Source organism: Urocampus carinirostris, chromosome 1 (genome assembly GCF_059441175.1).
Source record: "Urocampus carinirostris isolate Australia breed hairy pipefish chromosome 1, RoL_Ucar_1.0, whole genome shotgun sequence".
NCBI classification, from domain to species: domain Eukaryota; kingdom Metazoa; phylum Chordata; class Actinopteri; order Syngnathiformes; family Syngnathidae; genus Urocampus; species Urocampus carinirostris.
This window is the reverse complement of record NC_142349.1, coordinates 2,422,061-2,440,430: the sequence shown is the minus strand read 5'-3', so window position 1 is coordinate 2,440,430 and position 18,370 is coordinate 2,422,061. Positions and strand designations below refer to the sequence as shown.

Genomic DNA, 18,370 nt, shown 5'->3' with positions numbered 1-18,370 from the left:
AGACTCAGTGCGAACTTTACGTGGCTGCGAGGTTTGGTGTGACATATTTGCTCATGCTCATACGAGCTTGCGTGCCTAAAATTTTAATAAAAGTCTTTTTAAATACATTATCAATAACCAGAAAAGTGGGAACAGATTCCCTTAATACAGAGATTACCAACTTTTTTACTGATACACCCCTTGAACTATACATGAGCTATATTTTTTCAGTCAAGCCAGTGATCAGTATACACTACATGGGTCAGTGGTGCTGGCCCCCAAATTATTTGAATCATCCATCCATCCATTTTCTGCGCCGCATATCCTCACTAGTGTCGCGGGGGTACTGGAGCCCATCCCCGCCACCTTTTCTGGGCATATCTGAATCATTCATCAACCCATCCATTATCTGCACCGCTTATCCTCAGTAGGGTCGCGGGGGTGATGGAGCCCATCTCAGCTGTCCTCGGGCAGTGGGCAGGGGACACCCTGAACTGGTTGCCAGCCAGTCGCAGGTCAAACAGGGATCGACAACTAGGGACAATTTAGACTGGCCAATTAATCTGAAATGCATGTTTTTGGAATGTGGGAGGAAACCCACACAAGCACAGGGAGAACATGCAAACTCCACACAGGTAGGCTGGTAGCTGGATTTGATCACATGACCTCAGAACTGTGCTACAAACCCACTAACCACTTATCCGCCATGCTGCCCCATCTGAATCATGTGATGTTAATTATATTTTGGCTGTGAATACTTAAGTCAAGTCATGTTAATTTGTATAGCCCTTAATCACAATCTCAAGGGCTGTACAGACTACCGTTACACTATCCCCTGATATGAAACCGGCATGCGGGCAAGAAAAAAACAAAAAAAATCAGCACGAGTAAAATAAGAAACCTTAAGGAGGGGCCGCACATGAGGTAATCCCTCTTGCAGGATGACCAGGCTGCAATGGATGTTGCAAGGCCATCAACAAACAATACACAGACATCATCAGCATGAAATAAAGGTCATTCATAAGCTATAAAATATAAGTGTTTTAAGCCTAGATTTAAACAGTTCCACTAAGGTTGCAGATCAAATCTCAGAGTGTAGAGCAGGGGTCGGCAACCTATGACACGCGTGCCAGCAGTGGAACGCGAGCGCACGGCAAAATAATAATGATTTTTTTTAAAGCGCATTTACTTAAAATTTAGACATTTTCAGTTGCGCGCCGTGTTTTTTAGAGGCTTTAGGTTAGCGCCTTTCCTCCTCTGCTTCGTGTTTGAGCGTGTGTTTGCGTGGCACCTCGCAGAGGAGAGCTCTGTGTTTTAACCCAGCCAACGAAACACATGCGCGCGATAAATGAACAAATCATGACGGCTCCTCGAGCGAAAACATCTCATTCTTTCCAGCCAGCGTGGACAGACGAATGAGGCTTTGTGCAAAAAATGACCGTGCTGTTTTGTGCATTATGCCTCGAGAGCGTTCTACTCGCATGGCAAGTGTTAAACGTCTTTACGAGACAAAACATGAACATGAATTCAAGAATGAGCCTGACAAGGCGGAGATATTAAAACGCGCAGTGTCCAGGTACGGCAAACAAACACAGACGCTGAAGACCTTTGTCACTGCTAAAAACACCACCACTGAAGCAAGCAATCACATTACAAAGCACAGAAAACGATTTACTGATGGCGAATATTTTAAAGAAGCGTGTGTGTGTGTGCGTGTGTGTGTGTGTGTGTGTGCAGGCACACGCACACACGCGGGCGTGCCTTCCACTTTGCTACTGTAATTTCATGTTTTTATATATTTTTTTTTGTTGATTGATGAACAAGAATAGTGGAAGATAAATTGGTCAGTTAAACCAGTGTTTTTCAAACAGTGTGCCGTGAGACCTTGTCTCGCGTGCCGCTGGAATTTGCCCAATTTTATCTTTCCTAAAAATCAGGCCATTATTCAGTATTTTTGCTTTCTTCAGACGAGGAACTGTGATATACATCCATATCAGTAGGTGGCAGTAGATTTTTTATATACTTTTTATTTACTAATTACCTGCTCTTGAGGTAGCACAGTACATTTAAAACTTTTAATAAATTTGTTCAACAAAGCGGTTGAAGATTGCACTGTAAAAAATAAAAACATAACCCATATCATTGTTTTTTATTTTAAGCATTATTTTCTTCTTTCTATATACTAATTTATCTGCTTATGAGGTAGTACAGTGAAACATTTGACATAATTTCATTTTCAAACATTTTCGACGGACGGTGTGCCTCGGAACTTTTTTTATAGATAAAAGTGTACCTTGGTTCAAAAAGAGTTGAAAAACACTGAGTTATACTATTAAAATGTATATCCATGTTAATATTTGAACTGGTGTAAAATGACAGCTCTGTTGGTATTGGAAAAATGTTGTGAGAGTCATTGATCTTGTTGTGGCACACTGATGTACAAGGAAATTTGAAAGTGGCACTCCACGCCGAAAAGGTTGCTGAGCTCTGGTGTAGAGCATTCCACTGGACTGTGGCCCGAATGGGGAACGCTTTTGAAGCTGGTTGCGCTGCTTCCAGATGTCTGCTCTCATGTTTAAGCATTCAACCAATCACATTTCCCCCATTTCTTGTTGCTGGGCTCTGAAATCTCTGTGGACGCCTTCATGATGAGATTTACAGGCTTTAGCCCTTACAATCAATCAGTCTTGGAGAGAGCAGTTGGTGTAGCCAATCAGATTTCGAGTTGGCATCTGAACGAAAGCTGGCGGGCGCTGAGGAACGACACCTGCTTTACAAAGTGTGAATGGCTTTGTGGCTAGGGGGAGTAATCTACCAACAGCTGTAAAACGAGGAAATAATATGGTTGCATTGATTTAATAGCGAAAGGTTGGATAACTTCGATGTGAGCCAGCGTTGCGCAAGCAGGAAAAGGTTTTGTTGCCACTTTCAGCTTGTGGTAAGGTATGATGCTGCACAATTCAGTCCTGATCCGAATTCCATCCACTTGGGGCTAAAACGTCCATCATGATTGCGTGTGGCCAAGCTTCTGTCCCCCCAACCATTCCCCTACATTCTCCCAATTTCGCTCAGTCTGAGCTCCCTGAGGGGACCGCGTTTGGCGCACAGGGACGCTGTCGGACCTGATAACCAGGCGTGCACACAGACAGCAAAATTACATATGCCCCAGTTCTTTAAATCAATTTCACTTCCAAGAGCCGGCTCATAAGAGCCTGTTCGCTCGCGAATGACACATCACTAATTCAGAATGGAGCCAAAGATGTACCGTATTTTCACGACCATAAGGCGCACGTATAAGTCTCAGATTTTCTTTAAATTGTGCGGTGCGCCCTGTGTCCCATATAAAGCGGCAAATTTAGACCAGCCTGCTAGCCTTAGTGTTGGGCACCAATCTCGAGACTGGGATGTCACAGGTTCGAGCCTTGGCCGAGTCATAGAATTACATTTTTGGGTGGAATCCAATGTTTTTGTAAACTATTTCACACTAAATGATACATGTATGTGATTTCCCTTGACTTCTATGCTTCTGTGAACGCGACATAAGGACACTTGACGCGGAAGTACTCATGGATGCTAACGCCAACGCATCTAGCAATTTGAAAGTTATTATGCTACCGGAGGCTAAACAGAGCTGTCCGACAAGATTTTACCCGTGTGTATTACTTTGTAATCAATACTTAAATAAACCACAACCAAATTCAGTTTCTCCCCCGCTATATTTTCAAATACGTACACTTCTGGGCCCTTCTGTGTTGTTGTGAGGCGGTATTGTGCTGAAAAATGTCTCCCCTGCGCAAAATGCCCCCCCCCCAACCCCCCCCCCACCCGCCCCCCCCCCCCCCCCCATAGAGCAAACTTTACTAAAAACACTTTGTATCTTATTTTGGGGGGAATATAATAGAACAGTAAAGCACTGAGTTATTGCATCTTGTACACCTTGTAGAAATCACTTTTGAGCGAGTTTAAAATATTGCCTTTGGCCAAATGAGCTGCAAATGCTCCGAGCTCTACTGTTCCATTCCCTCCAAAAATAGATACAAAGTCCTTGATGGAAATTTCACGCAAGGGAGGAAATCTTCGGCATGACTTTGGCCTCAGCTGATGGCACTTGCACCCTATTGTGTTATGCGCCCTGTGGAGTGGTAAATACAGAAATAAAACCAGCTTTGTAGACTGCGCCTTTTAACACGGTGCGCTCTATGGTCGTGAAAATACGGTATTTAGAATATCCTCAGAACGCCGCTGACACGGGTGTTGTTTTGCTCCATGTAATGAAATAAATTGAAGGTTTTATTAAGTTGTTGTTTATTAATGTTAAACTATTTATTTTTTTCACAGTGCGAGTAGTTGGCCAGAAGGAAAAATTAAAGATGGGTCGTATTCTGAGGCTGGAGATCAAAGCTCAGGCGAAGAGAAGAAGAAGCCCTGGGACTTTTTAAAGCGAAGTATCGTGCGCTCACCAGCCAAAGATGGGAGAGGTTCTATAGTCAAAGACATCAAGCCCAGACCACCAAACATCAGAGAATTATCAGAGGTAAGTAAGTGACATACATTAGGTTTCTGTCTTGCAAGAAGTGTAGGTTTCATTTTATTCCTTCTCATTCTTTTTTATGCCTGATGCTCATTCTGATGCAAATGTGCTATTTTTATGGATTAGGACAGGCTGGTGTGGACAAACTCCAGGTAGTGGTTAGCATTTAATTGGTAATTAATTGTCATTTAATATTTTTCCAAACACAAACAGTTAATTGACTTACAGTAATCTGTACTGTACTGTCCTGTTTTAAATTAAGAACCCCAATTTGTTTTTATTTTTATGTAGTACAAGCAGTACTTGGTCTCCTTACTATATTTTTTTCATGTGTGAAGGGAGGGGAACACTTAATACCATGTGGATATATATTTTGTGTGTGCGTGTGTGTGTGTATATATATATATATATATATATATATATATATATATATATATATATATATATATATATATATATATATATATATATATATATATATATAAATATACAATAATAATACAACAAGTTTTGTTTTGACTGCCGCCAGGAAGATATTTTGTCACAGTCCTCTACATCCGACGAAGACGGAGACGAAAGGAAACAGTCGAAGAAACTGAAGAAAAAGAAGATTAAAAAAAAACTTTCCAAATTTTTCAAGATCCAACTAGAAAAGGAGAAAGCCAAGGAGAAAGAAAGGGAAAAGGAGAAAAAGGAAGCTGGATCGCAACCTCAGAGACCTTCCACCTTGCTGTTTGATAAAACAGCTGATTTAATACCTCCGCTTGTTTCCCCAAGTAAGTTTCTCAATTTAAAAAGAAAGAACTGACAGACAAGCTTTGCCAACCATCATATGAATATTGGCGCAAATCAAATGTCTATTTTTAAAGTTGTTTGTCTTATCTTTCCTTACTAATATTCCTCATTTTTGTCTGGAAAAGGACATTAATCAGACTTGACAATGATCACAAGTGCAACCTTTGTGTTCATGTTTCTTGTCACTTAGACCACCCTCCTGCTTTTTATGATGAAGTTGCACAGAAGTTGGAAAAGATTGCCAAAAAGTCTACCAGTACAAAGAGGCTGAGCCCCACTCCCTTGCAAGATCGTGAAGGTAAGATACATATAACAAGGAAATAAAACAGCTTATTCCAATCAATTCAAAACCTGTTCGTCAGGCTTGCTCTACGCCACTTATGAAAGCTAAAACATCTATCGCTCTGGCTAGCTTCTTTTTTAATTTGATTGTTTACTGGCCAACTATGCCTATGCCTTGTTAGGAGATTTGCCTTTAAGGGATTATAAGGGCCTTTATTTCCAATAAGGCAGAGAATGTGTAGTGTTCCTCCCCTCAATCGTGCAAATATATTGAAAAATATTCCGCACATCGGGGATTCAAGAAATTTAGTGTCAAAGTTGACCAATTTGGGTCATGTCTTTCAGAGCTGTGACGTCACAAGGTGTCAACAAAGACTCGAAAAAATGTCGGGTTCCTTTGAAAAACAGAACGGGATTGTAGTCAACAGCGATTACATACTGCTCATTTTTGCTTTGAGAAATTATATCTTTGCTTACCGACATTTGTCTCAAACATATTTACACCCGTATTGTTCAGATCCACAACTATATTTGTAATTTACTCAAGTTCTAAAAATCATGTCTTGTTTAATGCAAGATTAAAAGTTGCATATTGAAATCTGAGATATATTTGTGGAGCTGCAAAATGCATGACTCACCCGATTTCTTCTTTAAGGTCCTTAATTGATTCATCCGAACTGAACAGCAGCGTATGTTATCAATCAAAAATGCTACAGTTTTCTTTCTGTATCCTAAGAGTTATTGTCAGAAACCCTTTAAAAGGACATTTTTATTCAGCAAACTTAGTCGGGTAATTCTGAGTTTATCTGTCATCTTTTGTGTTATTTCATTCTACCACTACGCCAGTTTTTCTAATTTATTTTTGACTTTGCTCATCACAGTTTCTAGTTTGAACTTTGTCAAGTTTTGGTGTTTATTTATCGTCTTTTATGTATGGGCATTTTGTTATTTGTTTAGTGCCCACTTGTTTGTTTGGTACTTCGGTCCTGATTTTGTTAAATTATTGTCCTATTTTTGAGAACCTTAGCCTGTAGTTCCTGCCTCTCCTACCTGGGCCCATCATAAAAACTCTCTGGTTGTTTCCATTCTGAATGGTCACATGATCCAAAATCACGTGATGTATACAATTTGGAGTTGGCGCCAGATGTGTGCCAGGCTTTAGGACCAAAAATCAACCATTCCGATTTTTTAATTTAAAAAAAAAATGCATTGGTGAATGCCAAGTCGCCGTAGAGCCTGAACAAATGTATCGCCAGTGTCTGAAATGTTCATTTTGTATTTCTTCTGTACATAACTCTAAGTGTCTACTTTTTCCTAAAGCTGTGGATAACAAAGAGCTGGTGGTGCAGCAGCTAGTTCAGGTGCTGTCTGTAGAAGCTGATGCCATTAACAATAAGGTAAGTTAAAACTCTAATGCAGTGGTCCCCAAACCTTGTTCCTGTGAAGGCCACATAACTTTTCTCTTCTCTGATGCGAGGCTGGCATCAATTTGTAACAGAAAAAGTGTGATGATCGTAGAAGTGCCCAAATGTAAAAAGCGACAATCAAATAACCGTTTCTGGATTCTTTGCAGAACACAAGTCAGAAAACAAACAATACTATTTTAAAATTAAGGATAACCAAGTAACACATTCTGTTTTTTTTCACTGCAAAAAAAGAACTTTCTGTTGTGTAGTGCACAACTTTAAATGTTCAGCTTAGTAGTCAGAGCATTGGAACACTGGAAATGGTTTAGATGACTTGTGAAAAGGCAGTACATTCTTTCTCATTAACACACTATCTTTAGTCGCGGTACAAGAGATGAATATTAAATTCGGTGTGCGTTTTACACATAAACCTATTCCCAGCATTCTAAGTGACACCTTCATTACATAAAATCAAATACAGCTGTATCAGTTGTAGTCCGATGGTAACAGTTAGGCCCTCTTGACCCAGGTTTGAATCCCGGTAAAGTAATCCCTCATTTTTTGCGGGGGTTGCGTTCTAAAAAGTTCCCGCGACTATCAAATTCCGTATAGGTGTTATTTGTTAGATTTAAATTTGGCCAATGGCCCGATCCTGAAGACCTATCCAATTTTTTGATTCATATAGATGCAGACATTTACCTGTTATATTTCTTTATTTAAAAAAAATATATATTAGTTTAATCAAATTGGTTTGTAAATGTTCACTAGTATATGTGTAGTATTTTTGTAGTATTACTGTAATTTTCTATTGCCTAAGTAGAATTTTTGTTGTATTTAAGTTGTATTTTCGTAGTACCACTGTTGTAGTTTTTCCAAAGTATTATTATAGTAGTGTTACTTTTGTTGTGTTTTGGTAGTGGTATTTTTCTATTATTGTATTTCTCTAATGGTGTTTTTGTAGTATTTTTGTTATACTTGTTATATTTCTGAAGTATTTCCATAGTGTTTTTGTATCATCTTATTTTTTGTTTTCTGTATTAGTATGGATAGTGTTATGAGTGCACTGAAGGAAAGAGGTCTAAATTAATTGGAAGCTCGAGGTCTTGTTGGTGATAGGAATGAGTGGAGAGGTGTTGTGAAAGGATAGTAGCATGTTGGACGCGTTCTAAGGGATGGGCAGGGCACCGGAATATGCGGCAGGGGTAAACCAGTGGAAGCTGTCGGGCCCTGCTGTTGAACAGAAGAGTGTGTTGTGTCACCCTGACCCGAGTGACATGGCTGCTTTCTTGTGTCCTGTTTCATCTGGAGGGACGAAAGCATGACCAACTTAGGTGCCGAGGTGCCTAACTTGTTTGGGTGTGTAGGCAATTGGGTTGGCCATGGTCCAAAAATGTAGTATTTTTGTTGTAGTCACACAAAGGGACAAAGTTGGCACCAAAAATATTATTTTATGAGTAGTACTTTATTTCAAAATATTTTCATTATATTTTGATTTTCATTTGGTTGGCATGATCAAAAAGCCCGACGGCATGCGGGTTGCACTTTGCCCACCCCTTTTATGATATACAGTGTATGACTTTAACAAAATAACAACTATAGATCTACAAATAAAAACACGGAACACAGAATTGCAGTTGACTTAATCAATTGTCTTCGATGAATTTATTTTCAATGTAACGCGACGTTCAAATTACAAGCTGTCGCCGTGCTTCGCAATTGGTTTTAGGTGTACACATTGACTGCACGAATGTGAATGACGGCATATCAGTCGCGCTCACAGTCACACCCACCAAACACACACACACGCACGCACACAAATACACACACACACAGCCCTCCGCGACTTGCCCCAACAAAAAACATTTGCTGTGTGTTGTCTGCAGCAGAACACAATGCACGACAAAAATCCGCAAATTATCAAAACCACAAAAAGTAAACTGTGATACAGCTTGTGGTTACCGTACCACCAAAAATTGGCACCCAGAGTTTGAATTATTTTTTACTTTAAAAAAAGTGTGTTGTTCACCAATCTGGGTATTGTTTAGGGGGGCAAACCAAATGTGGAGGCTGGCCATAGTTTGGGAACCACTGCTCTAATGTACTAAATAATTGCTCAAATATGCCTAATAATTAACTCATTCAATGCCAGATGTTTCTTTCAAATGGGAAGTGCAAGGAACAGTCAATATTTGCCATTTTGACTCATTTTTGAAGGCCTACAGGAAATTTTGTTCTGTAGCAATTAAGGGAAGTGGGGGCTCCTCAATGTGTCGATAAAGATGTAACTAAAGCCTTTCCTACCATTTAATGGTAATTTATCTTACTGAAATCGTCCACCCTACATACCTAATGAAAAGCCTTTAGAAAAGGGTTCATACACACTGCCCAGGGGCCCATTGTGGGCCCTAGGATGATAGTTTGAGGCCTCCGCCTTAATAAAAAACTTAGTGGGACTATGTGTATTATTTTCCCACTAGATGTAGCTGTATTCTATCGTGTCACTAAAAACGAGTGCTTAAAGTACAACGCAATAAGACAAAATACAGAGATTTAAAGTGACTAAAACAAACCTTTTTGAAAAGAAGAAAAAGGAAAAGAACAATTTTTAAAAAGTAAGACAAAATGTAAAACTCAAGATAAAAAGAGAGAAAATTGCATTTTTTTTTCTCGTTTTTCTCTTTTTTCTGTTATATTCCTTTCTATTTTTTCTTTCGTCTTCTCCACTTTACTTTCTTTAATTTATTTTCCCCTACTTTTTCTTTTTTTCCGTTTACCTTTTCTGCCACTTCTTTTTATTTCTTTTTCCTATTTTTTTAAGCTTTCCCTTTTTTTTACTCATTTTCAGTCTCCGTAGTTTGTAGTCTTCCTTGGACTCACTTTTGGTTGCACTACACATTACAGAGACATCTAGTGGACAAATATAAAACACTGTCCCGTTAAGAACCTCGGAATGTTTTTGTGGAAAATCGCATTTGGCCCTACCTCACCCGGATCCGAGCTTGAGCGGCCCCCAACTCAATTGAGTTTGAGACCCCTGCTTTAGATTTTTTTTATCAAAATAGAAAAAAACATTTTTAAGTTTTGGCACTCAGGGACAATGCTTCTGAAAAGGTACCGAATAATACACGATTCTGTTTGTCATAATGCGGCCGATGTCATCGTCTACCTTCATCATTCCCAGATCGAGATGGACCCGTTTCTGCGCACCAGTTTGTCACGGCTGTCGTACGCGTCCTTTGCCAAAGTTCTGGACTCGGTCAGCAAAACACAAGCGCTGGACGTCCCAATCTTGCCGACGGCGAGCCCGACTTTGCGCCGCATGGCCGTCACCATGGAGGTGTCGCGGCGCATCGTCACAGCGACCGGCGTCCATCGAATGCAAGGCTATGCCGAGTGCTACATGGAAACGTTTGCTCCCTGGCTGAAAAGTCAAGGAGGATGGGTGAGTGCTTGTTAATTTTTTTGGAATGATACTGTTTTTATTACCGTAGATATTTGAAGACCACAAATTGCAAAACAAACCAAGTATCTTACAGGGTCTGTATCAGTGCTTGAACTCCTTGCCAGAACATAAAAAACACCTATTCCGAAATACTTTTAAAAAAACATATTTTTAAGAACAGAAAAAAAATCACTCAATGTCAGAACATAAAAACATTAAAAGATAGAACAAACCTCTTAAAAATATTATTCATATTTTTTACTATTTTTTAAGTGAGTTTCATATGTTTCCTTACTGCCTGAACAACAGATTCAGATTCAGATCTACTTTATTGTCATTCTAGTACACGTGTATACAGAACGAAATGTCGATACATCTGACCCGCACAGTTTCCTTGAATGTACAGATATAAATAAAATGTTGTATTGAGTTGGAGTATTGGGTACTAATAATATACTAAATAATTATGGCTATGTATAGTATCTTACAGTAGCGCAAATAGTGCAAGAGGAGCAGCTAACCAGATGTGCAAAATGGGCAGTCAGGTAACAAGTCAGGTAAACAGTAACAATAACACTGTAACAATAACGCTGTAAGTACAATAGTGCAGAGAAACAGATGTGCAAGGAGTGGCTAGCTATAAAGAACTGCCAGTAGTGCAAAAAGTCAAACAAAACCAACAGATGTACAGATTAGCAGCAGTTTAGATTTACTATGTGTTTGACTGACCATTTAACAGTCTAATGGCCAGGGGCACAAGACTATTGTGGAACCTGGTGGTCCTGCACCGCACACTGCAGTACCTCTTCCCAGAGGCTAGCAGAGTGAACAGTCCATGATGGGGGTGAGAGGGGTCCCTGATAATGTCCTGAATGGAGGGGAGAGAAGTCCAGATGATTTTCTCTGCTGTCCTCGTCACCCTCCTCACACTACCCCAGTCGGAAGCGCTGCAGCCTCCACACCACACAGAGATACAGCTGGTCAGGATACTCTCTATGGTGCCCCTGTAGAATGTGATGAGGGAGGGTGGGGGCAGGTGGGCTCTCCTCATCCTCCGCAGGAAGTACAGGCGCTGCTGTGCCCTCTTAACCAGTGATGCAGTGTTCACGGACCAGGTGAGTTTGTTTGTGATGTGCACCCCTAGGAACTTGATGCTGCTGACAACCTCCACAGCCTTGTTGTTGATGAAAAGTGGGGCATGGTTGGGCTGGTTTTTCCTGAAGTCGACAATGATCTCTTTAGTTTTGTCAACATTCAGGACCAGGCTGTTGTCCCTGCACCAGCCCACCAACTGCTCCACCTCCTCTCTGTAGGCCAGGTCGTTGTCGTCCCTGATGAGGCCCACCACTGTTGTGTCGTCCGCAAACTTCACGATGTGGTTTGTGGCGGACCTAGGGACGCAGTCGTGTGTCATCAGGGTGAACAGCAAGGGGCTCAGGACACAGCCTTGGGGGGAGCCCGTGCTGAGGGTGATGACATCGGAGATGTTCTGACCAATCCGCACTGACTGGGGTCTGTCAGTGAGGAAGTCCAGCAGCCAGTTCCGCAGGGGGGTGTTGAAACCCAGGAGTCTCATTTTGTCTACCAGGTGTTGTGGGATGATGGTGTTGAATGCTGAACTGAAGTCCAGGAACAGCATCCGCACATGGGTGTTCTTTTCCTCTAGGTGTGTCAGGCTCAGGTGAAGCGCAGAGGAGATGGCATCCCCGGTGGAGCAGTTTGTCCGGTAGGCAAACTGAAAGGGGTCGAGTGAGGAGGGGAGACTGGAGGTGATGTGCTCTTTAACCAGTCTCTCAAAGCACTTCATTATGATGGGAGTCAGTGCAACGGGCCGGTAATCGTTGAATGATAAGATCTGGTGTTTCTTTGGCACTGGGATGATGGTGGCAATCTTCAAGCATGATGGTACTGTGGCTTGGTCTAGCGAGGTGATGCGAACAGCAGATATTGTTGAAAAAACTGGCTTGAGCAAATTGTCACATTTTGGGTCTTGGGATGAAGTACCTTATCTTTCAAAAAACAAACACACTACAAATTTGAATTAGAGAAATTCAAAAATTGGCAATGTCAAAGGTGCATGAAACCCTGAATTTTGTGTTTTTCAACTAGTGTATCACTAGGCCTTGTCTAGTATCTGCGGGATAATGTCTACATTTGATAAAATATTATACAGTGGTACCTCTATTTATTAGCCTAATTCGTTCTAGGATCGTGTTCATAGCTCGAATAGCTCGTGTGAAGTTTTCGAAATAAAGAAATTAAAAACTATTTGGGCAATTTCCGACCTCTCAAAAGGATCAAAGTGAACCTAAATCGCTATAAAACACATCTTCCTAATCACTAAAGTCAAATAGTAATTAAACATAAATATTATTAACTAAATACAAAGTGAGCTTTTCATAAGGGTTTTTGTTTTCTTGGTGCGAGAGTAGGAGAGGGGGGCACGGGAGGAGTGACGGTGCACAACTTTTGATCATACTTAAGCAGTTACTGTACACTTAAAATTAAAGTCATAGTAACTTAAATGAATGTGGACTAGAGGTAAGATCTTAAGCTCGAGCCTGGCCGGAAATTTGGGTCGGGCCTGAGACGTCAATCATTACGTTCGGGTTTGGGCACGGTTCTTCTATCTTTTGTATTTTTTTGTTATTTTACTTCAAATAGTGTGAAAAATGTAATCATTTTTTATTTATTCAATATTAATTGGCCTTTTGTAATCATTTAAATGCAAAAAAATGAAATAAATACATTTGAACTGTATATAGTATATTATGAAGTAATTGTTTTAATTAATTCAATCTTTAAAAAACACACCGTTTTTTGTGTGTTTTGACACGTATTCAACAAATTTCTAGTAAACATGATGCACTTCATTTAATTTATAGTAATTCCTTTTTTATTGTGGGGGTAACATCCCAAAAATAACTCGTGATAGGCATTATCCGTGAGGTAGAAGCCATTTTCTTTCTATACAATTGTTTACTTTTTAATTATTGTAGAGTAAAATAATAAGCGGGAAGACTGTTTAGTCAATCAGAACGCAGAAGGCGATGTACGATGCAAATCCGTGAAGTAGCGAAACTGTGAAAGGTACCTGAGTTATAGCAAGGGATTGCTGTTTTTTTTTCTGTTCCAAAAAGTGAGCATTTTCTCAAAAAGGTTGAGAAATACTTTTGTAATAAACACGTCGGATAAAATATCTGTTTTAAACCCCTAAATTTTGATAGCAAAAAATAAAGCAGGGTCTGGATTTAAACTACATTTCCTGTTCAGCCACCCCTGCATCCACAAAATTTTAAAACAAAACGAAAAAAGCTATAAAATCCACACCGGAATGTTAGACACAAATATGTGTGTTTAAAAAAAATCCTTATCCACTGTATGTAGGGAACTGTTTTAAACTATGATATTTATAAAAAATGTTTGATATAGGAAAAATATATCGTTTCTGTTGGACAAAACAAAACGCATTCTTTATGGTTTCCAATGAATAGCTAGATACATTATGTGTTTCCTTTTTACAAGGCTTTTATAAGGTTTTTAATTTTGGCTCCAGACATATTTTTTTCTCTCCAATTTTTGGGCCAATATTTTTGCAGTTGCCAACTAGAAGCTAAATGCAGTTTTACTTAATGTCCACGTGATGGCATCAAAGTATCCTGTTAAGTGGATAGTGTCCTTAAACAGTTGAGCAATAAAACAGCAAGATATATTTTAAAATTGTAATTTGACAGTACAGAAGTCATTTGTTTAAGAAAATGTTTTTAACGAAATTGTTAAACTAATACTTGAGCCTGTAAATAGGGTTTGTTCTGAAGTGGTAAAGGGGACGGTGTGTAATATTTAGTGCTTCCAGTGGAACAAAAATTTCATTCACTTTCATTCATTGATTGGAATACTATGCAAAAATTTGTGATCCATCATACCAATGTTAATTTGATATAATATCATAGGTCAAGAAATTTGCATTTCTTTTACATAGTGGAATCCCTGCTTTGGTCGCCGCCTTGTTTGTCTGGCATCCTGCTGCCACTTTGTGCTCTGTGCCACTGGTGGTTGCTCACATCAGACCAACCAAAGCCCCCAATGTGGAATATTTGACCACTAGGGGGAACTGTTTGTTGAATGATGCAAAGGAAAACCGGTGCCAAATGATCACTGCGTGGCAGCTAGATGCCTGATAAGCATGGCGCCGACTACTAGGTAACGATTCCACTATCTAAAAGAAATACAAATTTCTCCACCTGTGAGTTTTTATAAAAAATTACATTGTTATGATAGTTTATGTATTTTCGCCTACTATTCAAATAAATGTGTTTTTTTTTTTTTTTACTTAAAAAGATTTTGTACCAGGGGACACTAAATATTACACACTCCCCCTTTGATAAATAAATGATTTTTTAACTTTACAGGTTTTGACAATCACGGGAAGTTTTTGGAACGCAACTCCCGCGAAAACCAGTGATTACTATATTCGGGAAACAAGATAATTTAAGTCTAGTATTTATGTTAGCGTACATACTGTAGTTTGATTTCTAGTAACATTTGCTATTTTCTTTTTATCTACAGGAAAATGTGGTGCATATGAAAGATTCTGTGGAATATGACTGAAGAGAAGGTCAATGGTGTCATGGAGGTCTTGAATGAGACTTTTTACCTTGTTACTATGAAATAAGTTATAACTGTGAACATTTACTCATCAACTTGGATGATCACTGTGTCAAAGCAAGAAGGGTATCAAGTTTGCCTGAGACTGAAAATCAATGCGAGGCCATTGGAGAAGTAATTGCACTTCCTCTCACGTGTAACATACTTTCACACAATGCACAACTATACTCTCGTTGACAGTCGTACCCATGCACAAACAGTACACTCTTAAACACACTATTATACTCTCTCACACATACTATTATACTCTCATATACACAGTACTGTACTCTCTCACGCTACTGAACCCATCACGCTATCATATTCTCTCATACATACTACTACACTCTCTCATATATACTACTATACTCTTTCACGCATACTACTAAACTGTCCTACACACATTAATATACTCTCACACGTTTTACTATACTCTCACACACACTACTATGATCTCACACACACTATTATACTCTCACAAACACGCTACTATAGATTCTCAGATGAACACTACTATAGACTCTCACACACTCAACTAACTTGAAGGGGTAGGGAAAATAAGCATCTGCCTCTTACTACCCCTTTTCGAACATATTATGTAACTTTATTTTGTTGTTGAGTTATTGTTTTTGTTCTGTTTTTATTTTAATGTTCGAAATAAAGTTTTCATTCATTCAACTATACTTTCACACACTACTTTAGACTCACACACACTGTTATACACATTACTTTACTCTCTCACCCATGCTATTGTACTCTCTTATGCACACTACTATACTCTCTCAGGCTACTACACTCCCATTCACACACCACCGTATTGTCACATACAAACTACTATAATTTCTCATGTATACAACTTTACACTCTAATACATACTACAAAACAGTCATTCATATTTTGTTATACTCTCACACATACTACTGTACTCCCCCCAAAACACGCTACTATAAATTCTTACACACGCTATTGTAGTCTCACACACACTACTATAGACTCAGACGAATGCTGCTATAGATTCTCACACACAACTATACTCGTACACACTACTATGGACTCACACACTATTTTACTCCCTTCACAAACACTAATATTATTTTTCTCACAACATTAAAACTGCTATTCTATAGCGGTATGTCACTCTTAATGACCACCTCACTTTTGGGTACTTTTGAGAACCAAGGAGACACACTGATCTGTGTTTGTATGTTGTAGTTTGATATCAGACTTGAATTTTTCCCAATATAGTATATAGTATATGTGAGAGTAAGGTACTATATATGAGATAGTATGGTAGTATGTGTGTGACAACATTGTAGTCTGTGGATGACTGAAAATAATATAGTAATGTGTGTATTAGAGCATAGTAATATGTGTGAGAGATTATGCAGTGTGTGCATGAGAGGATAGTAATATGTGTGTGAGAGTATAGTATTGTATGCAGTGTCTGAAACTCATGACAAAAGGTTACCGGACACCAGGGCAGACAACTCTGAAAAGTTGCCTTCCCAACGTTGTCTGACCAGCCATAAAGTTGCCTGCCCCATTTTTCACAACTTGAAACACTATAAGATGACTCATCGCAAAAAAACAATTGTTGCAAAATATTAAGGCTTGATAATCAGAATATATAACAGAACAACACTTTAAAATTAAGTTTATTATAAATCTGCTTATAACATTCATTTCATGTATATGACATTTTTTTTTTCCATCTGCCATCAGATGTACCTTTATTTACTCATCTTCATTCATGCAATGTTTGCGTTGTGTCTTCTGCTACAAGCCACGTGAACTCCTCTTTCCACGATGCTGTTAATGTACGTTTACGTTTTTTAGAGTCATACATTTTGTTAGCTTCTTTTGAATCTTTCTTCTGGGGCTGAGGTTTTGGCTTGTTTCCTGGTAAGAATATGTCAGAGTGTGCAGTTTCCTCATGCGTGAGAAGATAAGGAGGACATTGTGGTTCAGCCTTTAAGCATATTTATTCCACAACAGCAAGTAAACAACAAAACGGCTCCATTCAATACAACATGGCGATCAACAATTAGCAAAACAAAAAAAGGTGCTTGCGTAATGACGTCACAGAATGGAAAACGTCTTACCGCAATACCACGAGTAAAAGCGCTATTATATTGACAAATCTTAACAATTCCTAAACACTTATACATTTTTCTTGTGTTCTCTGTGCGTCTACTTTGGAAAATGATATGCAAATGGATGACCTTATAACGCTCGGGAAAGTCCGAGAGTACAAAGTTATTCGATGCAGGCTTCTGATTGGCTGCCGAGTATGCAAACGAACCGAAGTTCCAAAATTCCCAAATTTCCAAATCGAACGAAGTTTTCGGAATAAAACGTTTTATTTGTTAAAAAAAATGAGTTTTTTTTTTCTTGAAAAAGTTGTCGGCCACCTGGGCAGAGACATTTCGACGTAAAAGATGCACTCCCCGGGAGTCTGGGCAGACGTTATTTCAAACACTGCTGTATGTATATGAGAATATAGTAGTTTTTCTAAGGCAGTTTAGTAGTGCATGGATGAGAGCAATGTTCACTCTAAGCTGCGCGCGTGCGCATTTGCGCACTGCTCGCACATATTCAGCGCTCAAGAAAATCTAGCCACCGCACAAAAATGAGGGCTCAAAATTACTAATTAAGAAGTGACTTAAGTCAAAGTTACAGTGTATGAAGGTAAAAATACAAGGGTTTCCCTGACGTTGTGTCCTAAATGCGGTATTTTGAGTCATTCCTAAGACTTAAAAAGTGGTCGGCGGCGCCCTATGTTGGCTGCGGCTGCATCGGCTCGCTACAACGGGTCAGGTGCAATCGACATTTCGTTCTGTGTACATTGTTACACAGAATGACAATACAAGGAAATTATTATTATTATTATTATTATATTTTGAAGTTGAAGTAGACGAAGTTGAGTAAAGTTAGTAGTTTGTCGAGAACCGCCTTCTTCGGCTCGGCTCACTAAAAGGAACCGCTCTTTTGGGTCCTAAATGGCTCTTTGGGTTGTGTTAGCTTCTTTAATCCCAACATGACCAAATATTATGTAAAATTATGCACAAAATGACTTAAAGGAATGGGGAAATAGAACAAAAAAGGAAAAAATTACCAAAATGAAAAAGTAGTGAAAAGCTGAGGAAAAAAGAAACAAAAGGAAGAGAAAAAAAGAAGGAAAAATTTAGAAAAAAGCCAGAAAAAAAGAATGGAAAGAAACGTAGGAAAAAGGTAAATAGAGAACAAAAAGAAAAAAGTAACAGCTTGAAAAATATAAACACAATGAGA

At 39.1% G+C, this 18,370-nt stretch overlaps 1 protein-coding gene across 4 annotated transcripts in view; it reads left to right on the top strand.

Annotated features, from left to right (window-relative positions):
- The window catches only part of bcl2l12 (BCL2 like 12), a 31,035-nt gene extending 12,665 nt beyond the window's left edge, over positions 1-18,370 (top strand). For 2 of the 4 annotated variants that reach the window (XM_088337060.1, XM_088337051.1), the window contains exons 4-9: positions 4,318-4,513; positions 5,040-5,286; positions 5,496-5,603; positions 6,908-6,984; positions 10,175-10,435; positions 15,005-18,370. In XM_088337060.1, the coding sequence (XP_088193186.1) occupies positions 4,318-4,513; positions 5,040-5,286; positions 5,496-5,603; positions 6,908-6,984; positions 10,175-10,435; positions 15,005-15,046 (931 nt within the window). In that variant the 3' untranslated portion in view covers positions 15,047-18,370. The remainder of the gene's footprint in view (positions 1-4,317; positions 4,514-5,039; positions 5,287-5,495; positions 5,604-6,907; positions 6,985-10,174; positions 10,436-15,004) is intronic. The other 2 variants (XM_088337041.1, XM_088337032.1) reach the window with 1 other exon arrangement.